Here is a 25,191-nt window from a genome sequence, read left to right on the forward strand (position 1 = left end):
GGAAACTGGATACTTACTTTATAACTTTTCCCTCAAGATGATATTCAGTTACTTGGCCTTTTTTCGAAGGGCTGGGTGGGGGGGGGGGTGGCAGTACATTTTGTCCCTCCACTCCCTATTTCTGTCTTCCATTCTCTTCTTTGGCCTATTGCCTGTGCACGGTGCTGCTGGCTTTCCCAATTGTGCATCTCAGCCTGCACTGATTAATAGAGTTGGACGTACTGACGGCTTACGAACAGATGGGGGCTGTCAGGCCTGCCGTAACCCTCGGCCTTTTTCTCCCCAAGCTCCATTTGCGGTCCTTCTCAACGTTATTTTGAACTTCTTCAATGTGGTTGCGCCTCTTGGCAAATGCTTCCTTTGAGCCCAACCACATGCAACGTGTTGATTGCACCGACATACACGTGCCCACACTCTGTTGAAAATTTTGCAATTTGCTTGTTTTTTTGTTGTTGTTATCATCAATATTATCTGTCTTGCTCGCAAGAGAACGAACATTTCTCTTTTCCCAGATTGAAGTTGATTCTCAATTGAATCTGAATTTTCTGCCACTATGCATGCTAGGATTCATGCATCACAACTTTTACTACAGCAACCATTAGGGGACCCATGCAAAAAACAATTATCACTTACTCTAGGATCTAGAGTCTAGAATCTAGATCCATCTTTTTATCGGCCTTCTGCTTGTTTTCTCTGTCTTTTGGATGGATGCATGGTTATAGTGCTGACAACCTCAAAAATGGGTCATTTAATATTGAGAGCATTTTGGTGACCTTCTACAGGGTGAGGTTACTTAGGCAGAGGATGCGTATCATTAGGGCGGATGAGGTCCATTTGAGGTTAAAGTATGGCAGTTCATGCTGTCTTCATTATGCGTGAAGAAACAACAACTGAACTGAAGGATTTTTTTTCCCCCTTGTGTGTTTGTGTGTGTCCATCATTTGGGGGCTTTCCAAAGAAGAACTGCGCTGGCACTGCACACAATGGAAATAGCCTGGGGTTTTTGTTTTGTGGTCTCGCTGTAAACACTTCTCAGTCACCCTTGGGTGCACCAGGTCGCACCAAAAGAAAATGTGGGTGGGAATTGGAGATGGGGCAGAAGAGGCTTCAGTGGCTCCCCTGAAGCATTTGGAGGATGCAATTTGCAAACATAATTCCCAGCAATTAAAAGGTAATTAGTGCGGTTGAGTAACGGCTCCCACGTGGGGCCCTGCTGTCGAGGCAGTGGCCCAGTGCCCGCATCACCCAGCAGATGGAGTGGTTCGTGCAGGTCTAGAGGGATAGGGGCTGTTGATGTGGTAGCGAAGAGAGGAGCTCTAAACAATGGAATAGTTCTCACATTCACAGGATGTTTAGGGTTGTGGAGAAGCAAGCCGGTATGGGATGTGCAATGAAAAACGGCAGAATAACACTGCCCAGTGAAAGAGAAGACTATAATAGAGGCCATTTTCTTTTCTTGTTTCGCTTCTCTGGAAAGGTTCAAGTTTGGCCGATTCTGTCATAGTTGAGCAACAGGTGGCCACAAGGCTGGTGTTGAACCTTCTGATGTGCATGATGAGGGCAGCTGTAATTTAATGTGATTGTACTTTTATCTCTTTTACAGAAGTCGAATATTTCTTGGTTTATTTTTATTTTTTATCTTTTAAAACAATTTAAACTTCACACCTGCACTTGAAGATTCTGGATCTGCCCTTTTATATCCATCAAGGGCACTTCCAACTTAATTTGTAACACCATGTATGTTTCATTTCAATAAATAAAATTGTTCAAAAGTTATCTGCAAAAAATTTTCATCCTTACTAATAGCAATAAATTCCCATGAAAAAAGAAATGAAATACTTGGAAGTGATGATGCCGTCGAATATGTCACAGGAAGAGTGGTGACTTTGTTCTGATGGTTCAAGTTAATCACCATCTTTATATTAGAACACGCAGTTTGGTGTCTGTCCGTCTTTTTGACTGTGATGCATTCGGTCGTTACTTATCCAGAATCAACCAAACTTGACAGGAGGACTGAGGATCACACGATGGAGGTTGTACGACTTCATTTTACCCCCTCCCCAAGAGGGTTTTATGCTTTGAGTGAAATCAGTGTTAAGGTGTATATCCATGTTAAGCTAGCTAATCATGGTGTTTTTCCAAGGCCACTTCTCATAACAAAAGTAATAACAACATTAATAATAATAATAATATTAATTTTATTACAAAACAATATTAATACTAATAATATCCCCTCTCTCCAAGGAGTTTTCCTTGTTGGACAAACGCCGTGTTAAATGTGTATAAATCGTGGTGTTTTGTGGGGCACCCCACTCGAAGTAAAATATTATAAACCACAAACACGTATGATTAACTTTTTAAAACATTCGCTACTGTAGTTTAACACTCAACTAAAAGGGAGGCAACCTAACATTCTTGAGGAATCGTATGCTGATTGCATTCCCCATCGATTAACGGACCCAAGCCAAGATCTACTGTAATATATATATATATATATATATATATATATATATATATATATATATATATATATATATATATATATATATATACTCCAGAGAGGATAATAACATAACCCCTCCTGCCACTCCCATAGAGAGTAGTAGGTGTACCGTACTCGTTAAGTGAAACTCGAGTTTCAAAAAAAAAAAACCAACGGTTGCTATAATGTACTCATTATTTAATTTTTAATTTCATATCCCCAAAATGAGAAAAAATAATTTGCACCTTTCAGTGGATTTGCTCATGATTGCTGTCGAGGTAGAAGCCGTGTCTCGCCTTTGTGTGTCACTGGTCGTCTTGGAAACGTGTTATTTTGCACCTAATCTTTCACGTTTTCAGCTTGAAATACACTTGTCTTTCTTCTTTTTTCACTTGTTGGTAATGAGTTTCCGGCTAAAGTCTTGGTAATGGCCATCGTATCATACGATGATTTACATGATTCCATCTTTTGTGGAGACAACTGCTTGGCATACGTCCATTGTGTTTGTTTTGAAGTGGTGACTGTACGAACAAGCTCTTATAATCTCGCAAAATAATCTTATGACGTGGTAGTAATTGCAAATCAATAGCTTTTTTGCATTCAGGTAATTAAAAATGGACTTGTGTTTTCATGCAGTGATTGAAAGCTCATGGAGGAGCTTGTCCATGAATTGCATGTGGGACAAAGACATTGGGAGACATCGGTGTACTTTTACATGAATTTACAAGGACATTAGGTGTGGAGATTTCAACCTTTGATTCCAGCATAATGAAGTACGTGCTCAGATGGGATCTTCAACCGGACCAACCCACATGTTTGGTTGTCTTTACTCAACTAAATGGAGCGTTTGGTGGATGTTAAAGGTGTACGCCGGGTGGTCACACGGAGTTGTTGTTATATCTTTACCTCCATCATCGAAGGTGGACGAAGGTTGTATGTTCACCCTTGTCTGGCTGTTTGTTTGTCTTGCTGTCTGTGAGCAGGATATCTCAAAAGATTTTGGGCAGATTTGGACAAAACTTGGTGGACAGGTTGGATGTGTGACAAGGATGAATTGATTCAATTTTGGTGAAGACCCGGATACTATAATTAAAAAAAAGTGATTATTCACTGTTGAGAGATGGGGCCAAAACGAGTCGATATACACCATGCTATCTCGAAAAATTGTGGATGGATTATGACAAAAACTTGGTGGATGAGTTTGGTCGGTGACAAGAACAAGCCGATTAGATTTTGGTTCAGGTCAGGATCCAGATCCGGCCTATCAGTGGGATACAAAACGTGAACTGCTCAACCTAGCGGAGGTTTGTGCTCTACCGAGTTCCGTTCTCGTTGAAATCCCAAGGATACCTTTGCTGCCCTTTCTTCTTGGTTGTCATCAAGTCTCTTTCTTTTCCTATTTGCTCATCTATTTTTAATCTGTGTTTTCATTGCTCTCCCTGTTTTTTGGATGTTTTTTGGCCCCTTAACTTGCCTTTTAATCTAATTTTTGCCACAAAGCATTTTGTTTTTCTTCCCTTGTTGCCGTTCTTGTTTCTCCTTTAAAAAGGCAGGCTATTTGATTATTATCATTCGTTTTCACCTTGTTCATGAGAAAACCAAGTTTGAAGTGGTGATATCAATACTAGTGTGATTTCGAGTCTCGACCTTTGCACCGTTGCCTTGTTTGTGGTTCTGGTGTAGTAATGGCTTGTGGAAATTCTTCTCTCCCTTTTGCTCTCTGGCACTACGACTAATATTTTGGCCCAACATTGCTTACATGACTATTTGGTGGTCCTGCCACCTCCCCTCTCCATCCTCTTACCTTGGCCTGGCGGTGGCCCGCAGTGGGGTGTGCGATAATGAATGGGAGCGGTGAAAGCAGGCGAAGTGTGCCGCTAGTTTGATTGATGCGCTGTAGGGCAGTTGGCGGCTCTGCACCATAAAGCGTGGGCTTGCGGAGCTGCCACCGTGATATTACAGCCCTGGGTGGAGTGGGGGCTGAAGTGGAGGGGGTTGTAGGTGTAGGTGTAGAGGGGTGGGGGAGTAGAGAAATGAGCAGGAGGTGGGATTGGGTTGGAAGAATGGAGGCTCCTGGGCTCAGACTAATCTTTCCAATTTTTCCCCCCTTTAAGAGTTTTAGTTCATATCCATTGCCTTTTTCTTCTACAGGCGTGAAGTGTTGAGTTGTTTTGACAGCTGGTTTATTTCAGGATTTATGGTGGGGGTGGTGTGGGGGGTAGGGAGCTCCCTCATCCTCATGACTCCCCCCTCCCCCCACCTCTCCCAGAAGGAGAATTTTGAGAGGTGGGGGTAACATGGATGATCTTTTTAAGATTGTAAAATTGGGTTCTTGCAACAGAAAAGAATTCTGAATAGCATGTGGTAATTTGCTTACAAAAATGTGAACACTTTGCATTTTGTTATCCTTATTAACATTCACACAATGTTTCGATTCCCTTTGGCATCACATTTCCAGTTAACAAAGGTTGCCATAATTTATGAGAAGTGCTTCAGAAAAGATCAGAACTGTAAAAGTGATGGATTGTGACCTTTCTCTTTCTTTATTTTCCAGTGCGACAGTGAAAGTGACATAGAAGACAAGGTAAGAATTTATCCCTCTCCGCTTGGTTGCTTTAGTGTCCGTCGCCGTTGCATGAGCCGATTCTGCGGTGACAGGTCCGTTTGCGTTGTGGCTATAAAGTAATGCCCATCGGCCCAAGATCTTTCTGAGTGCTCCGGTTTCCTTTGTTGGCTCTCTGCCTTTCCGATTTCCGCCGCATGGAACTAAGCCGATCATTAGGCTGTCGCAGGCTGCTGATTTAGGACGAGCCAAAGCGCACAAATTGCTGATGCGGTCGGCGTCGCCACCATCTCTCTTCTGTCCCCTCGGCGCCAGTCGTCGGCAAGTATTGCCTCGTGGCTTAGTGGCACCGCGGTCCTGTGTTCCAAGCAGCTGGAACTAGGTTGCTCAAGTACCTCGCCGGTTGTCCTGTGCTCACTTTGTGCTTGGGGGGGGTTGAACGGCTCCTGCATGCCCTTCTTAAGTGTCATGGCCTCGCCCGTGGCGTATGCCTGGTGCAGATTATTTGGCCGATTGACCCTCTGCGGTCGAAGTGCCTTTTTGGTTCGCTGTGGTGGTAATGGAAGTCGTGGATCATCGGTGACGCGTTGTGTTAGCGTCTCGCCGCAACCACACGCACATCACTTAATCACCTCCCAGTGGCTGTCAGTGTGAGCCACAGAGGGCAATGCATCACTCTCTCTACCTCTTCGGTGACTTGCAAAACCCCTCCCAAGATGCCCAGCCTTTTAGAAGCAGCATAACTAACAAATGTTGGAAACTACTCTCTGGTTGCCACTTTTGAATCCACACCTCCAGTTCCCATCTTGCAGTGAGTGCTCTGTGTACACTAAAGCAACTCGTTTCTTCCAAAGTCTTTTTATTTCTGCCAATAATCCTTCATAGAAAGTCTTTGAATTGTCAGACATGCTGTGCTGAGCCTCTCTACTTTAGTCTTCTGATCGTGTCTACTGCAAATTGCCTTGGCTTTTGATTTGTGAAATGTGGCTTTTTGGATTTTAACTTGGTCGTCAGTCTTTGACAAAGGAGCAAGCAAAAGCAGATTTCCCTTCACATTATCTTCCAACCAGCCATCCTTGCAGGTTGAAATTGGCCAGAAATGGATGGACGATTTGTTTGACTCAGTTGGCTGCGGGTTCTACTCTGATGGAGAGCCAAGGGATTACAGAACAGACATGTCAAAATAGCACCGTGTCAAAGCTGCAGGTGTCCCAGTTGCGTTCCCAGCCGTTGGCTGGCTGTGCATTTGCGTGAAACGACCTTTTTGTTTCTGGGAGAGGGGTTCACTGGATGCAGGCCTTTTCCCAAAGGATCGTCAAGATTTCTGCTTTCCCTCCCCACCGCCTTAGACCCCCTAAAGGCCTAGGACCAAGCGACTGAGTATTAATACAGCTGCCTGCCCTGCCGGTTTGAATGGCCTGCTTTGGAGAAGGAATTTCCGTGGCTTTGAAGTGGGGTCGCCAGGCGCTGCATCTGAGGGTGTCTGGCGTCTGGAAGTGATCGGCGCCGGAAATCAGCGTAAAATTCCTGATTGGTATCGTGTGCGCCTTCGTGGTTTGGAGCAGATTATGTGGATTTGCCAACGTATCTCAGCCCTCTTGGGGAAAGGTCATCGTGTGGAGTTGTTCTGGATAGCAGGAAAAATGTTGGATAGCTCTCTCTTACTGAATGACTGTTTTATTTAATGTTTTTTTACTTTTTTTTAAGGAGTATGTCATTCCTTATATTATGGCAAATTAAATCCGTCTACAGGGGTGCATTAATCGGTCGTGAATGCGTGCAATCAAGATGATTTATCCTACGGCCTGTAAACATCGACCATCCACTACCAGAGTAGGATGAGCCGTGGTGGACAGGAAGAGAATGCCTTGTTTATTTTATTCTTCCAATCCTCTTACAATATTTAAGGTGTTAACTCCTGGCTCTCGGCTATTTCGGTGGTTACAGAACAATTGCTGCTAATTTTGCAGTGTTCAACAACTGCAGGTTTGGCCTTACCTTCCTTTGCATTTCTTCCTTTTTCTGGAATTGCTGAACAACATCCACATTCGTACCAGCAACGGCGTTCATCGATCCGATAGGCAATCGTTCATCTCACTGCTATTTTGGCGCAAAAAAATGTAACCCTCTGGCGGGGAATGGTTTGCTCGTGATTAATTTGGGCTAACTGCTGTTAATTGCTGCTAAAACGGTCTCATGGCTTGGAAGGCGCTTCATCTCCCCTTCTGTCAGCTGACCCAGCAAGCACAGGAGCAGATGGTCGGGTTTCTGACAGGCCTGGCGAGATTTCGGGAGCCAGACTCGCGCGTTGCCTTCCAGCCGTGGTCGCTGTGCCCGCGTGGTCGACTCACTTGGAATTTGCCTCGGCCAAGGATACTATAGGGTGGTGCTTGTCACCATCTCGCTCTCGGGCAAGAAAGATTCCACCTTTGAAAACACGAATCCCATTGAACATTCAACCTGATTGGGTAACCTTGCCTTTGGGCTGAAACCAACACGTGCTCTGTTCTTCCAACCCCCTTCCGTGCCTCCAATATCAGTCGTATCTTTATTTGACACTTAAAAACCTCAACTGTGTCGTTAAAAACCATCCATGATGTAGAGGAGACCATTTATTCCCAGGAAATTCTTCCGATAAACAGGACATCATTGGAGCATTATTCTGTGACCATTAAATACTGGTTCACCTGACCTGAAAATGTGTAACACTTTTTATTATTGCATTGTAAGGGGATGGGATGACAATATGGGTGGGTGGTGGGGGGAGCATGCATTTTCATGTGGAGGGGATTGTACAGCCTGTGTTTGCAGGACAATCCCATTACCTTTTCCTCCTCCCACATCTCCCCATTTTCACGCTCCCCTGTCGCCCAGCCGCTTGGCTCTCCTGCCTCATCCGCGGTATAATGGAACAGGTGGACAGGGGCCGCAGTGGAGTTGGCAGGTCTCCTTTCTCATTACTTTGACTGACAGATGGTGGTGCACAGCGGCCTTCCAGCCGCTGCTTGCATGCCCGCCATGCATACTGGGCCTTGCAGAAGAGTGCCCAGGGGTCTGAGATGGGCTTCTTCTGATTGATCGTTCTTTTTTTCGACTCCCCCCCCCCCTATTGAGTTACTTTTGCATTTGGAGATTTGTATTTTATAGTGCCCTCCCATCTCCGATGCGAACCAAATCTGAAAATTGTCCACATCACTTTCACCCCCAAACACCATCATCCCTCCAGTCTCATTTGGGTCTGGCTGCTGCAGCTGTTTTTTCACGCAGCAAGAAGGGACAGCAAAAACAAAACCCAGATGTCTCCCCACTCAGTGCCCAAGCTACCGTTTCTGCCGAATTTTTTTTTTTGTGTTACATCTACAATCCTGAATACAAATTGTCAGCCTCCCAGTGGGCCCCATTACTGCCTGCTGGGCTCCGCTACTCATTAAAAGCGCTGTCAGCCTGGCAGCCTGTTATTATCCACCCGTAAATAGTGAAATTAATCTGCAGACTTCATTAATAACATTGCGCCGAGATGGCTCTGTTCCCCCGCAGAGGCAATAATAGCGCGCCTTGTGTCGCTGGGTAATGCGATAAAGCTAATCTTCAAATTAGCAGCCGGTAACATAATGGACGAGGAAAGAGAGCCACGTGCGTCAGAGCGGTACTACGGTACACACGAACAAACTGCCAATTTGCTGGGAGGTTGTCGGCCGACGTTGGAGGCAGCCATGCGGGGGCATTCGCACTGCCGGGTTTTCTTAGTATTTGCGCTCGGCGTGTGCTTGGCCCGTTTGGTAGACGTAGGGGAGGAGGTTATGACTGTTTGGAGCACAGCAATGTCTGGGGACGGGGTGCACACTTTGCACGGGATCTGGAACACCAGGAATAAGGGGGCTGGCTATCTTTTGACGCCTCCGGCACTCTCCCTTCCACGGATGGAGATCACATTGCACCTTATACATCCCAGAATCCAGAAAGGTCACTAAACCTGAATCATCAGGAGGAGGAAGAGAATGGTGTGGGGTTAATTTGTTGGATTCGTGAGTTAAAGTGAGGGACGGAGGAGGTCTGAAAAGTGACCCGAAAAAATACAATTTTTGACATGACAGTAATGCTCCTATGGGATTTCTAAGCAGGCTTGGCCCACCAGGACTGTGTCAGTATGTGACGTTCATCAGCCAAACTGGGGTCAGAAGAGCCGAGGCAAGTGAAGTATTTGGCAAGATGTGTGTCATGAGCCACCTTAGCTCCTGTACAGCTTGTTATCCTCGCACATGGCGTATTCCAATGTGGGGTTTCCATAGCTGCAGCAGACACATAGGGTGGGCGGGAACTCACCTGGATCCTGGACACTCGCATTTGGGCTATTTTCTGTCCTTGCTTCACGGTGCTGTCGATTGACGCCATACTAAGCATAGGGTCACAACACGCAGGAATCGAAATCAAAAGGGATGCAGTGGAGCCTCCAGTCTTCGATTGGACGTTGTGGAGGGAGGCTTGGAATCCCATTTTGGTTCTGAATCTGCCCGAAGCTTTGCATAAAGTGCTTTTGGAAAGCGATGGATCCAGAATGAGTGTGCCCTTCATCCAGAGTCAACGGGAGATGGAACATAAGCCACGAGCACGATGGATGCATTTGTCATTTCACTTTCCGGCTCCCTTGTCTTGCGTGCCTGCAGGGATCGAGGCACGTACACGTGAAAGCACTTTCCGTTTCCTGTCCTCTCTCTCCTTGTGCTTTTCTCCCAAAGGGGAGAGCAGAGGGCAAAGGGTTAAAAAGGGTCGGGAGCCGTAGAAAATCTGGTCGATAATTTTCTCATCACCCTGACGGGCAATCGATTCAAATTGCAGCTGCAGCCTCTAACTTGAAGTCTCACTTGCACACTGGGTGTTCGTGCAGGCTCTTTGACTGCGAGAAGACGTGTCTATAAAAATGCATTTTTGATTTGTCTCTTTCCATTGTAAAAGTGTGGCGTGTTCCTCCTTAACCCTTTGGCCATTAAATGTTACTCGGTTTTCCTCTCTCTGGAGACTCACATTGTTAGCATAATTTGGAGGTCGTGCAAATTGTTGGTGTATTTTCCTGTGGTCTGCATCCATCGTGCTATATATCTCTCCCTCACTGTGTCTCCCCTCACCATGTCTCACCCTCACTGTGTCTCCCCTCACTGTGTCTCCCTCACTGTGTCTCCCTCACTGTGTCTCCCCTCACCGTGTCTCTTCCTCACCGTGTCTCTCCCTCACTGTGTCTCCCCTCACCGTGTCTCTCCCTCACTGTGTCTCCCCTCACTGTGTCTCCCCTCACTGTGTCTCCCCTCACTGTGTCTCCCTCACTGTCTCCCCTCACCGTGTCTCTTCCTCACCGTGTCTCTCCCTCACCGTGTCTCCCCTCACCGTGTCTCTTCCTCACCGTGTCTCCCCCTCACCGTGTCTCTCCTCACCGAGTCCCCTCACCGTGTCTCTCGCTCACCGTGTCTCCCCCTCACCGTGTCTCTCCCTCACTATGTCTCCCCTCACCGTGTCTCTCCCTCACTATGTCTCCCCCTCACCGTGTCTCTCCTCACCGAGTCCCCTCACCGTGTCTCTCGCTCACCGTGTCTCTCCCTCACCGTGTCTCTCCCTCACCATGTGTCTTCCTCACTGTGTCTCCCCTCACCGTGTCTCCCCTCACCGTGTCTCTCCCTCACCGTGTGTCTTCCTCACTGTGTCTCCCCTCACCGTGTCTCCCCTCACCGTGTCCCCTCACCGTGTCGCTCCCTCGCCGTGTCTCTCCCTCACTGCATCTCTCCTCACTGTATCTCCCCTCACCATGTCGCTTCCTCACCGTGTCTCTCCCTCACCGTGTCTCTCCCTCACCGTGTCTCCCCTCACCGTGTCTCTCCCTCACCATGTCACTTCCTCACCGTGTCTCTCCCTCACCGTGTCTCTCCCTCACCGTGTCTCTCACCGTGTCTCCCCTCACCGTGTCTCTCCCTCACTGTGTCGTTCACTCACCGAGTCTCTTCCTCACTGTGTCTCTCACTGTCTCTCCTTCACTGTGTCTCTCCCTCATTGTCTCCCCCCCCCACCCCGGCCCCACTATCTTCACCTCACTGAGACAGTGAGGAGTCTCTGTCTGCCTCCATCTCTGTCTACACCTGTCTCTATCTTCCCATCTCTCAATCTTTATCTTTCTCCGTGTGCCTCTCTTTATTTGTATATCTCTCTCTCTCTCCCTCTCCCTCTCCCTCTCCCTCTCCCTCTCCCTCTCCCTCTCCCTCTCCCTCTCCCTCTCCCTCTCCCTCTCTCTCTCTCTCTCTCTCTCTCTCTCTCTCTCTCTCTCTCTCTCTCTCTCTCTCTCTCTCTCTCTCTCTCTCTCTCTCTCTCTCTCTCTCTCTCTCTCTCTCTCCTCTCTCACCAATGCTCTGTTATCCACTGAAAATGTCTTGTGGTTTCCTTTCACAAGGCTGGGAAAAGTGTTGTGAAAAGGTTTCCCAGCTTGATATTTTGAAGAGGTGTAATCGTTTTGTTGTTGTTGTTTTTTCCTTCGTCCTGTAGTGCCTGCCTCAGCACGTTCTTTCTCTCTGTTTGCCTTTCTGCCTGTCTTTCAGACATGCACTCCACCTGCCTTTACTCAAACAGATTAGTGATACGTACACACAATGCCGCTCAGACAGGTGATACCTTTTCATACTTTTGCAAGGTGCCTGCGGGCGTTGGGAGTAGGACATCGAAAAATATGTGCGCGCTGGAAAAGGATAAAATGGTGGGATGTTGATGAAGGAATCGAAAAAAAAAAAATGAGCTTGCGGCTCATTCGTAAGAACTCCATAACGCCTACGCTGTTCATTTGCAACAGGTGTCGAATTGTGTTCTTCGACTGCAGGCCAGAGTTACGATAACTCAACAAGCAGTGTGTTTATTCTGTTTTTTTAACGGGATGTTTTTTATCCTTTTTGTTTTTTTCTCAATGAACAACCTTCATTGGTTGCTGAATTTTTCAATAATGTGCCTGAATTTGAGGGTCACGCACATTCGAGCTCCTGTTCACCAGAACAAAGATTACACATTGTGGAGCAGAAAAACACAGTAATTCTCAACGTGTATTCCAGGAGTCTCGAGTCGGTTAAATAAAACAGATATTCCATCTTTTGTGTGAGTTTCTGTGTCATAAATGCTAAAGCACACTGGCAGTAAACACCCTGAGGCCACAGCATCACCTGGTGGGAAAATGCACTCTATTTGCACACTTTGGAATTGACAGGTCGCGCTTTGCTGCCATCCATGAAAGCAACCACGCCTTTGTTTGGTTTTGGCGTGGCAGCGTGCGATTTGAAACGGAAGGCTTGTTTTGTTAAGCCCCTGCCGTTAAGCAGGGTTGGTTTTGAGATGCCAGTGGCTGTCAGAGCAGCTGGGTCGACGCATTTACCAGCTGGGTGAGAGGGTTTTACAAGATTAGCGTGTGCTGTGCAGGCGGGCAGGCCATGCAGAGAACAATGCTTTGAAGAGGGTCTGCGATTGCTGTGTTGGGTTGCTGGAATTCCACAGCGTATTGGGAGGTTATCAAGAGGGATAAAAAATGCATTAACCAGCTCTCCTGGCTTCCTTGGCTTAAGCAGAAGATGAGGTGTCTTTCCATTACGGGGCTCAGACGTCCGGCGGGTTTTGCGGAGGTTCTGTGCATACAGCGCACGACTCAAAAATGTGATCATATTGATTTCACAGTGAAGGCATTTGTGTGGCATTGCGTCGAGGGGCTTGTACAATTCCATTGCTACTCTGGAACCACTTTGACTTGAAAGGGCATGAGGAACTTGGATCAGATTTGCCTTTTGGCAGCAGCCTTTTAGTACCTGCTATTGCGTTAGCATGAAAACCACCGGCCGCTTCCTGGACTAATTCGCTTCAAATGTACAGCCTGCACAGCTGCCAGATGTGGACTGCAACACCCGAGTTTAACCGGTTTTCATTTTGCCGAGGCCCTCAGTTGTCCAAAATTCTGCTTTTGTGTTTTTGTCTGCAACTACACCAAGGCACGAGGACATGTTCAATATTGGAATGCTGAATTGGATATCATAGACCTGGCATCGTCATAAAAGGATCCCCAAAAAATATAACAAGACACTAATGCGTTTTCATTCACATAAGGGACCATTCATGTCTTACGTACACAAAAATAATGGAGTCTTTGACCCCCACCACACACCCTTCCTCTTATAACTCCACATACCCTATCCTTACTCCTATCTTCTCCACATTCCCCATTGCGCTTGCTCTCTTCGAAATTCTACCTTCTCTTAGTGTTATTCAACTTCGTCTTCCCACACCATATGTACAAAGTTCATAGATATTCTGTTAAAAGACATTGTACCAATCACATGACCTGAAAAGGGGGTGAGGGTGTGTCTGGTTTGTCTCGCACATTTGTCAGTTATTTGTAACTCACAACTACCACCTGTCACTTCGCTGATGGGAATACTAAAGGGAGGGGAGAGAAAAAGAGGGGGGAAAAGAGAGAGAGGGATGGGCTGAGAGAGGGGGTGGGCAGGGGGGGGGAAGAGTGAAAGGGTGGAGGGGAAAGGAGAGATGAGGGAGGGGGAGCCAGGAGGGGTGTGGGAGTGAGGAAGGGAAGACAATATGAGGTGAGAGGAAGGGAAGGCAGATGTACAGTGGAGCATTAATCATGATTCATACTGTCTCATCAAAATTATTCTGCATAGAATAGCAGTGAAGATGGAAACAAAATAATGTCCAAAATCCATTTTCTACTGGTGATACTATAAACACCGCCGGGAGACCAACACCGCCCGGACACATCAGGAGACAAAACCTGCCGGACGCATCCGGAGACAAGCTGTCTGAACATAAACATTGCTCAGACACATCTGAAGATAAACTCCTGTCAGGATGCATCCGGAGACAAACTCCCATCCCAACACGTCCGGATATCGGCAATTTTTCGGGAATCGGCAGGTTGGAGTTGGTGTGATTAGCAACTGCAGTACGTACTGTATGTATACAACCCAGAAACCTTGAGTAGCTTTCACTGAAAAACAACATTACATTTAAATAGACATTTCAGGGATATGTTTGCAAACATTAATCTTTAATAAGCAGCTGCGTTTGATGAGTGGAAAAAAATTTGGCTCGGTAATTTATAAAACACGTTAATACGGCAAACGGCTTGGAAATCGGACCAGGTGTGTACCCCGGTCAGAATAGGTACACCGTATCCCTGCGTGTCGTAAAAGGTGACTAAAAGGGTTGGCGTCAGGAAGGGCATCCGGCCATAAAAGCATCGCCTCAAAAGGAAACCATGATGAGTACAACTGATGGGCAGGGTACAGCCCGAAGTACCCCGTGGGGGTCCTCACCCCCTCTCGTTAAAACTCAAGGTGGGGAACCCGATCGAAACAAGGGAGGAAATTTTTCCATTTATGATGACCAATCGTCTGATGCCCCATGTGGAGATCAGTTTCTGAGGTTTGGTACATGGAATGTAGGGACAATGACAGGGAGATCTGGAGAAGTGGTTGAAACATTGGTTCGAAGAAGAGTGGACATATGTTGTGTGCAGGAGACACGGTGGAAGGGAAGTGGTGTGAGAATGGTGAAGGGAAGGCAGGGGCAGAAGTACAAGTTTATGTGGCAAGGGTGCCCGGAAGGCGTGCATGGTGTTGGTGTAATGTTTTCTGAGGAGTTTGAAGACAGTGTAGTGAGTGTGACTAGAGTGAATGAAAGGTTGATGATGGTGAGAATTGTGATCGGAAATCTCTTGGTGAACGCCATCTCGGGATATGCCCCGCAGGTCGGTCGAAGCGATGAAGAGAAGAACATGTTCTGGTGTGCGATGGAGAAGTTGATGGAGAATGTGAAAGATGAGGAAGTTGTTGTAGTAGGAGGAGACTTGAATGGACATGTGGGAAGGAGTCCAGACGGTTTTGATGGAGTCCATGGGAGTTATGGATATGGTGTGAGAAATGGAGAAGGTGAAAGGATCTTGGAGTTTGCTGATGGAGCTGATTTGTTGATCTGTAATACTCAATTCCAGAAAGCGAATAATAAGCTTATTACATACACGTCAGGTGGGTTGACGACAACCATTGACTACCTGATGGTGCGTCAGCGAGATAGGGGAAACCTCCGGGACACAAAGGTGATCCCAGGGGAGGAGACTGTTTCGCAGCACCACCTGGTTGTCTGCGATATAAGGGTGAAAGGTGCGCGGAGAATTCGGCGGGTGAAGTACCAACCGAGGATGAAGGTGTGGAGGTTAAAAGAGGCAACAGTGAAGGAAGCATTAAGAGAGAGGCTGAGTTTGGTTGAAGATGATGTGGTTGAGCTTGAAAGTGGTTGGATGTCAATGAAAGATAGTCTATTGGGAGCTGTTGGTGAGGTATGTGGATGGACAAAAGGACCACCGAGGCACTCGGAAACATGGTGGTGGGGTGATGAAGTTGGAAGGACGATTGAAGAGAAGAGGAGGAAGTTCAAGGAATGGCAAAAGGCAAAGGATACGGTGGAAGAAGAGGCAGCACATGAAAGTTATAAGGAAGCCAAGAAGGCTGCAAAGAAGGAGGTAGCAAAGGCGCAGGAGGCCCATAGGAAAATGTTCGGAGAACGCTTGGATTCGGAGGAGGGTAAGAGAGCGGTATTCAGGATTGCAAAGCAGATAGCGAGAGAGAGATTTGATGTGACGGGGGTGAGTTGCTTGAAGGATGAAGTGGGACAAATCGTTGTGGATTCAGATGGAATTAAAGGAAGATGGAAGAGATATATGGAAAGGCTGTTGAATGTAGAAAATGAATGGGATAGAAACATCGAGAGTAACCCGGTTTTAGGACCAGCAGAGAAGATAACTGAGAAGGAAGTTGAGGAAGCTATAAGAGCAATGAAGAGTAGAAAAGCAGGAGGGCCGACGGGAGTTGTGGGAGATATGTTGAAGGCAGCGGGAAGTTGGGGTGTGAAAAAAATGACAGAGATCTGTAATCTGGTGGTGAAAGAAGGCCGCATTCCAGTGGATTGGGAACTGAGTACCCTCGTCCCTCTGTACAAGGGGAAAGGTGACCCTCTGGACTGTGGCTCCTATAGAGCAATAAAGTTATTGGAGCATGGAATGAAGGTATTGGAAAGGGTGTTGGAGAAGAGGATAAGGAAGAAGGTAAAGATTGACGAAATGCAGTTTGGGTTTATGCCAGGAAGAGGAACGACAGATGCAATTTTTATTGTAAGGCAGTTGCAGGAGAAGTACATGGAGAATAGGAAGAAGTTGTTTTTTGGGTTTGTTGATCTGGAGAAAGCATTTGATAGGGTTCCACGTGAAGTAATGACATGGGCATTGAGGAAGTTAGGAGTGGAGGAATGGTTGATCAGAGTAGTGATGGTCATGTACGAGAGAGCACGTACAGCTGTAAGGACGAAGGATGGGAACAGTGGTGAGTTTGAGGTGAGGGTAGGAGTGCACCAGGGGTCGGTACTAAGTCCACTTCTATTTGTAGTTGTGATGGAGGTGCTGGCTCGGAGGGTAAAGGAGGGTTTACCGTGGGAGCTGCTGTATGCAGATGATCTGGTGCTGATTGCAGAGAGTATGGATGGACTGAAGGAGAAGATGAACAAGTGGAAGGAATGTATGGAGGCAAAAGGTTTGAAGGTGAATATCGGAAAGACGAAGGTGATGGCAAGTGGTAAAGCATGTGGTGAGGTGGAAAGGACTGGGAAGTGGCCGTGTGCTGTGTGCAGGAAGGGTGTCGGAGTGAACTCCATTCAGTGTACAATGTGTGCTGAATGGGTTCATCGAAAATGTAGTGGGGTGAGAGGGTCATTAACCAGTGTGGCAGCTACATTCAAGTGTAAGGTGTGCATCGAGGGAGCAGCAGATGAAGGAATTGTTGAGTTGGATCTTGGAGATGGTGTGAAGTTGGAAGGGGTGAAAACATTTTGCTATCTCGGAGACATGCTGAATGGAGAAGGTGGATCAGACTCTTCGACGGTTGCTAGAGTGAGTTGTGCATGGAAGAAGTTTCGGGAACTGAGTGGCGTGGTGGCGAAGAGGGGAGTGTCGTTGAAGCTGAAGGGAAAGGCTATGCTACATGTGTGAGGAGTACGATGATTTATGGGAGTGAGACATGGGTACTGAACATGGAAGAGCAACAAAGGCTGGAAAGGGTGGAAATGCGAATGGTTCGGTGGATGTGTGGAGTATCGTTGAGAGAGAGGAAGACAAATGATGACTTGCGGAAGATGATGGGAATAGAGTCTGTGATGGAGGTTGTGAAGAGAAACAGGTTGAGATGGTTGGGTCATGTGTTGAGGAAGGATGAAAGTGACTGGGTGAGAGGAGTGTTGGAAATGAGTGTAGTCGGAAGTAGAGGATGGGGAAGACCGAGAAAAACTTGGCTAAATGTGGTGGAAGAGGAAATGTGGGCAAGGGGATTAAGAAGGGGAGATGCAGAAAACAGGGTAAAGTGGAGAAGATTGTCATGGGGCCCGCAAGGCTAACCCCCGCTTTAGTGGGGAAAATGGTCTTAAATGCTTGTGTTTGTGTGTGTGTGGCTTGGAAATCAGGTGTTATTTCACAACTCGCTCAGGGTGACGAAGCACGAACCACTCACTCAGGGTGGCGAAGCACGAACCACTCACTCAGGATTAGCATGGCATGGCAAAAGCGGCCGCAGTGATGAGTGAACGATTTCCTCAGAATGACGTAGTGCAGTACCGCTATCGACTCTCGGGCACTCGGCAAGTGGCTTAAGCACTCAAGCAAGCACTCCAATTAAATAGTTGACAAAGAACAGCTGTCCAGGCTGTGGCTGCATACCATTTTGGATCCCTTTAACTTTAAAGCTGGTCTTCACCATGCACACATCAGTAAATGAAATAAAATGAATTTGTTCAAATAATGACTTTATCCACAAAAGAGTTGCTGTTTAATGTATAACAACCCTGGAGACATCGCAAAGTTTTATCGCCCGTGAAACAAAGATTTCAGATAATCCGCCACATTGCCTGCTCCTCTGTGCACACATCACGTGGCACATCATTCGCGGTCGGTGTAAACGTTATATCTGTATTTTAAAATGTCCGTTTTTCACCAGATTTGCTTTGATCCTCTGTGGAGCACCTCGTGAAACCTCCGAAAATATAGACACAGACCTGGCAGACGCTATGGATAAGCAGTCCCTCTGGGGGACAGGACACGAGCTCAAGCAGTGAATGAATGTATGAAGTCATGTAGCTCAATGAAACTGGTTCATCTTGGCATATTCTTAAATCTTTTGCTCACTCAATATAATTCTCCAAACAGGAGAAAAAGATAAGTTTAATACTTTGGAAATTTCACATTTTCTTGTGTATATATGGAGAAGGAGGGAACATAACTTTGCTTGCTTAAAGTAAATAGGTACACCGGCTTAGTTATAAGACTCGCTATTTCTTTAAATTATCAGATTTCACAACAGGTTTCGACACTTATTTAGTCCGGATGATATCTGATCCTCAAAACCGAAATAATATTTTGATGATGTACTTTAGTCCATGAGAGTAGATCATGGAAAATCGTATCATATGATGCATGAAATCGCTCCAAGCTCCTAATTTGAAAACTATAGCACTTACAAAAGTGATGTCCTCAGTGATTCTTAGCTTTGATGAACAGGCATTTGATAATATGGGTGAGGAAAGTGAAAAAAAACTTTATCGTAAAGAAATTGTTGAGGCCTGTTCCAAGTCGAGGCATGGTTGAGCAGGCCAAAAAACATGGTGGCTTCAGACCCCAGCGAAGTTACTTCTGATACGCCTGAAGACCCCATAGACAGCGGTGACAGAAGATGCATCCGATAAATGATATAATTAAATAAGGCCGTCAATTATCCTCAAAAGGGGCATTTTAATTAACCCAAACAGCCAATTTTCACTCTTGCACTTCGTTGTTGTTTTCTTAGTATATTTGCAAAGTTTCAGGCTGCTTGGTTTTATGGTTTTGGAGTAATGAAGGACACACACTGACACACACACACACACACACACACACACACACTGACACACACACACTGACACACACACACACACACACACACACACACACACACACACTGCCATTTATTAGTGTAGATTGTCCCATTGTATGCACCAACAAGCTGGGGTTTGAAATGAACAAATACAAAAATATATTTTACAAACAATGTAGATCATTTTATGGTATGAGATAAATAAGAAGATGCCGAACAGAGTCCAACATGACATAGAATTGTCTGAACCCTGTGAATAATGTCCAGCCTGACCGATTAGTTCATGCCGAACATGGTCAGGGTATTGTCTGCCAAAAGGTTTACGTTCTGGATACGACCGTCTGAACTCCCAGTCTTTCTGTTATCATAGGCGGTGTTTAAAAACACAGGTTCTGACTTTAACTCACCTCCATGTCATTCAGTCGGACAGTGGGCTGGCAGGATGGCTAAGAGGTACACACACCTCAAAGCTGTCCAACCTGGGTTTGAATCTCGACTCAGCTATAAACTGTCATCCTGGTGTTTCACAGGCAGAGTGATCCATCAATGTGTGTGTCATCCACGGATGGATGTTAAACGGGAGGTCCTGTCTGTCAGCATTAGTAGGTGGACGTTAAAGAATCTGCGGTGTCCTTTATGAAGAGTAGGTGAGCTTTCGCCAGCACCATGGCCAAATCCCTGCCCAAACCTACAGAAGGCACTGCATCAGCACCTCATCCAATGATGCCACTCACAGCCTTGTGCTGCATACGAAAGAAGAAGAGGTAGGACAGTATACCCAAGCTTTAGCTTTTGTCAACAACAATTCAAGCCACTCATAATGAGGAATGGTTATAGTTATATATTCATTTGACCAGCTGAACCCATTTGTTGAAACATTGTTCACATGTTCACCTGGGGATTGACAGATTCAACACAATGCGAATGGGGTGACCAACAAACTGCAGGCCACCTAGTGCAGGACTGTGCAAATCACCAGCTGGCAGGTAGATGGCAGGAACTACAGAACCTGACAACACGTGCCCATAACTGGCTAAGGGCATCAACCTTCATTTCGTAGATCCGGCATTCAAGCCATAAAAAGAAGAAGATATTTTATGAATTATTTGGTGGTGTGGCCATGGCTTCTGGTTTCTGATTAACATTACTGGTTTCTATTCGATTATCAAAATAACAACATCGGGGTTTATGTTGTTGTTCGCCAAATCTCCTAATACAAATGAAAGTGAAATCTGGTGAGTTCTTATCATTTCAAATTCGCTGAAGAGCCCTGGAGCAAGTCTGTTAAACATATGGATTGATGTCGATACTGCACATCCATCATCGTCATGGTTGCCCTTCGTAACCGATTGATAGCCGTTCACATATGACGAGCGAACAACCTGGGAATGTGAATTTTTCTTTATAGTGCAGGAGCTGCTGAACCAGACAACAAACAAGCACACTCTTAAGATATCAAACCGTGTAACTCCACTCTGTGTAAACTGTAAAGGAATATCCAAAAACACCAGACCACTTGCAAGTTTAATCCATAGTTTGGACTTTAGACAGCGATGCCATTTGTTCTTTGTGCTGATGATAATTCTCACCTACTCTGCGAAAGACACCGTGGGATCTCTAACAGCCACGAACGACCAGTGCTGGCAGACGGTCCTACAGTTTAATGTCCATCCGAGGGCTGGCACACACACACACACACACACACACACACACACACACACACACACACACACACACACACACACACACACACACACTGATGCCTCACCTTACCTGTGAAACACCAGGGTGACAGTTTCTGTCTGGGTCAAAATTCGAACTTCGAAGCCACTCGAAGTGTAGATGCACATACAGACTCATGGAAGCACAAACTTGCTGTGTATTTTGATAATTCAATCTTCTCACCACTCACAGACGAGTTGAATATAATAGGCCTTCTACTTTCTCATGCCTCTTTCATTGGTCCTCGCCTCGTAATTTGAATGAGGTTGGGTACGTTTCATTTACTTGCAAAAAGCAGATCAGAATAGTCGTGATGGAATAGGAATGCTCGCATGATCTGTTCGACTGTTTTGGGATCTTCTTGAAGAATCTAGGGGTCACATACATATTACATGTGGAAAATGGTGGAATTACACACACACACACACACACACACACACACACACACACACACACACACACACACACACACACACACACACACACACACACACACACCAAGGACATCCGCACACCTCTCTCTCTCTCTCTCTCTCTCTCTCTCTCTCTCTCTCTCTCTCTCTCTCTCTCTCTCTCTCTCTCTCTCTCTCTCTCTCTCTCTCTCTCTCTCTCTCTCTCTCTCTCTCTCTCTCTCCATCAGCCACAACCACAAGCAAACATTGGGTGAGGACAAGGTTTTTCTTCTGTCTCATGACCTATCCCTGTCTGAACCTTCATTGTCTGACTAGTTAAGTTATTGCGTAAGCCGTCAACATTTCGTGGGTTAATTGTACAGAGGGCAATTTAATTGTACAGAGAATTGTTGCAATATGTGTGTGCCTTTCATTGTTCTCCCTATTCCTCTTGCTTTCTCATTATGTTATACAAGTATAAATGTTGATCTGTCTGTCTGTATATTACATATACACTCCTACACCTCTGAACAGATTTGGACCAAATTTGTCACAGAGGTAAAAGGTTGTACTGGCCAGGTTTTAGCAGGGTTAGCGGCTCTTTCGGCTGCTGGGAAACCCTTGGGGAAAATGATGGAGTATACTTCTCCGCTATTGCAGTTGGTTTGAATGGCGCCACCTTTGGTGAAGTTGAGCGCTACAGGATGGATTTAATTTCCCAGACAACTGCCTGACTGTCATCTTCTGTCGTTATTCTCGCCATCACCATGGCTCGGTTTTCCTGTCACTGGGGACAGGTACTTTTGCTGGTTTGTAATAAACCTGTTTCTCAGCGCTGGCGTGTCAGCATGGTAAGCGGTTCGGAATTGGCAATAATAACCATGGCACGAGTCGACTCGTGCCTGTTGGAAATTTGGTGCAACGCTCACTACGGGGGTTAAAGTCACGGTACGTTTCCCCAGGATTCACTCTCGGTTCCAATAGTTTTTCAATGGGGAAATTACTGTAGGTTACAGATCTGGTTTGATCTTCTGTAAATCAGAAACCAAAGAAAAGATCTGTTCGGCTTTCGACGCCGACACATGGTCTCTAAGAACCATCCTTTGCTAAATTTTTGATCGTCTCGGTGGAACATTTGACTTCATGTCCACCCTATAGTCCACCGTTACATTGGTGGTCATGACTGGGATCAGGACACTACTCCAAATCCGACGACCATAACATTGATTTACCTGACATTACATTGTCTTACCTCTTACCTACTCTGGCGTTAACACTGTCTCTACCCTCCGGTATTGTATTGAGAGTCATCGGGGGATACGAGGGTGATGGATTTATGGGACCACCAGACAGTACTCTGGTCCTCGACAGCACGGAGCGATGCCAGACCTGCCTCAGGAAAGGGCTCATAACCTGAAGCCGATTACCTTGGTTACCAGAAGAGGTTGTGGAGAAGTGATAATGAATTTTAAACATCAGCCATGGGTATATCCAGAAACTGAGAGGGAATCGAAACAACATTCAGGGGAGAAAAGGGGGTTCCAAGACTCACATCCATGGACTCTAACCAAGGATCAGAGACGGAGACTTTATTCCTTTGGTACCAGGTCTCTTCGGAGAATCCTTGGCTATCACTGGTCGGACTTTGTGTCCAACGAGCGGTTGCTGAGAGACTCAAATGAGATTTGTTACCTGCATAGTCCGTGAGCGTCAGCTGTGGCTGTATGGACATGTGGCTCGTTTTCCTGACGCTGATCCTGCTCACCAGATTCTCTCAGCGAGGGAGTCTCGTGAGTGGAGGAGGCCAATGGGCCGACCACGTGTCTCGTGGTTGCAGTAGGTTGATCGGTATCTCAAGGAGATGGGGATGGACCAGGCATCTGCCTGGGGGATGGCCAGACGGAGGCCCCTGGAGTACCGGCAGAAAGTGAATGCAGCGACGCGCTGCTCTGGTGCATGCTCCCATACCTGACCTGAAACGAGGTTGAGGAGAGAAAGGGGAGTATATGGAACAATGTGTGTGCGTGTGTGTGTGTCCTTGGTGGGAGAGAGCGAAACATGGCTGTTTGCACCATGTCTGGGCGCCATACCCTCTGGTACATGCGTGCTTGTATGGCATTGCTTATTCTTTTCTCATTTGTCTGCCACGTCCAACTTGCTGGGCTTTGTGGGAAGTGTCTCTCAACTATCCTGCTCCGAACTGCTCGCCCTATCCTCTGTCGCTCAACTCTCCGAACTCACTCTCCACTATAATCAAAATAAAGACCAATTACTGCACCGTAGTCCCAAGAAGGAAGCCAGACATAACAACACACACACACACACACACACACACACACACACACACACACACACACACACACACACACACACACACTGACCTCCTCACCCTGTGCCACCCCCACTGAACTGCATAGTCAGTCCCCTCCCCTTAGCTTTTCTTACCTCGTGACTGTGCGCTCATTGGCTCGGCGGCCAGCCTCTCGGAGCAGGTCTGGCCATTTGTCAGCAAAAGTGCAGCTCTTACATTAGCACACAGTCACAAGACATTACTTTTTCTATCTTCTAGGGGAAGGAATTTGGTTGGACTTGCTTAACGAGTAAATCTGGTTCACTTTAAAGGAACACACATGGACAGATTATGGAGGGAACAATTTAAAGGCTTAATGAGGGGGGAAGTGTGGGAAGCTGTTCAACACATTACGGTGGTGAACGGTCACTGTTATCATCTCCTCAACAAACTTCAAAACACATTGTCTATCATGATCACACAGAAACCACACACTTATGCTAAATGTTTATTGATGGCATAGTTAGTCTATTTTACACCCGTTACCTCCTGTCACAGTTCCCGCAACTTTCTCTGTGGCCCTCCCCAGACATGGACAGACATTTTCGGGGTCGGTCCATAATTACACACAAGCTCCCACTTTTTGTAATCCCACACGTATACAATGATTTCCTTGTTCTATGTGTTGATAACTTTGACTACTCATCCTCTTATTCTGTACATACTTAGCAGTTCTAACCTCCCAACCCCCTTTCCAATATTTTAAACAAAAGAACAATGGCCACAGGTACAAGTGTGGCTTGTGGGTATGGCAGCACATTCTTTTGTTGACATTTAAAATGTTCATTTTTCTCAACAGCTCAGTGAGTCCTCTCTTTGGCTGTCCTCTTCCCCCGACAGCCGACTTCCCCCCTATAGGCTCGCGTAGGGAGTCCTGTTGGCAGGCATTGTTAGCTTCTGACAGTCATGGCAAGTAAGCAGGTTGGTGGTTGTGGTACAGATAGGCCGGCAGGTACAGATAGATGGTTGATGTTACAGGCCGGAAAGGCAGCTAGGCAATCTTGCACACCTGCACCAGATGATTGTCATGGTACAGGCCAGCAGGTAGAATATTCAGTTATGTGCAGCCAAGACAGCCAACTTCACTCGAGCTATAAGCTATCCTCCCACCTGATCTATTTCCCACCGAAGCTGGATCCCCCTAAGCTAGCTTTACCCCTCCCAGTTATGCAAATTCCCTCTCACCTATATTCTTGTGATAACCCTCCCCTTCCTGGGAGGAAACACAGGCACTTGCAGGGACTCCATGGTTGGGGTGGCGTGGCCTGATTGGGGTGTGCCTTCCCCTAAACTATCAATTGGGGACTCAAAGGGTCCTCCACAGAATCAAATTACCCTACTCATGATCTCTCCAGCGACCATACACTTCAAAATGGTGTAAAGGGGAAGAATCTCTATTCTGAACTTTCACTTGTCAAAACATTTTCATTTATATTTTTAGCCCTCCCCCCTCACCCCTGTCCCCAACCCCGATTGTGGTTCTACATAACCAATTTATACACGACTTCATATGCTGGTGCTCTCTTTGATTTTTAGCCTGGCCCTCAAATTTTCTTCCCTGTGCTCTTGCACAGTCTCATAGCTGGCCGGTGTTCCCTCCATCCCTCCGCAGGATCTCTGCCTGCTCTATTTTGCGGCCCCTCTGAGGCCTTAGTGCCACCACACTCGACCCTATTTGACTCCCCCTTTGAGTCTGGTACTCCCATCGCCGA

The 25,191-nt window shown here is 46.4% G+C and overlaps 1 protein-coding gene across 10 annotated transcripts in view; it reads left to right on the forward strand.

Moving 5' to 3' along the window:
* Positions 1 to 25,191, forward strand: part of LOC147010737 (autism susceptibility gene 2 protein homolog) — a 473,526-nt gene that overhangs the window by 345,810 nt on the left and 102,525 nt on the right. For all 10 annotated transcript variants that reach the window (XM_085859271.1, XM_085859277.1, XM_085859269.1 and 7 more), the window contains one exon: positions 5,037 to 5,066. In XM_085859271.1, coding sequence (XP_085715397.1) covers positions 5,037 to 5,066 — 30 coding nt within the window. The remainder of the gene's footprint in view (positions 1 to 5,036; positions 5,067 to 25,191) is intronic.

Source organism: Eptatretus burgeri, chromosome 16 (assembly GCF_056783735.1).
Source record: "Eptatretus burgeri isolate ZD-2024b chromosome 16, Ebu_testis_v1, whole genome shotgun sequence".
NCBI classification, from domain to species: Eukaryota; Metazoa; Chordata; class Myxini; order Myxiniformes; family Myxinidae; genus Eptatretus; species Eptatretus burgeri.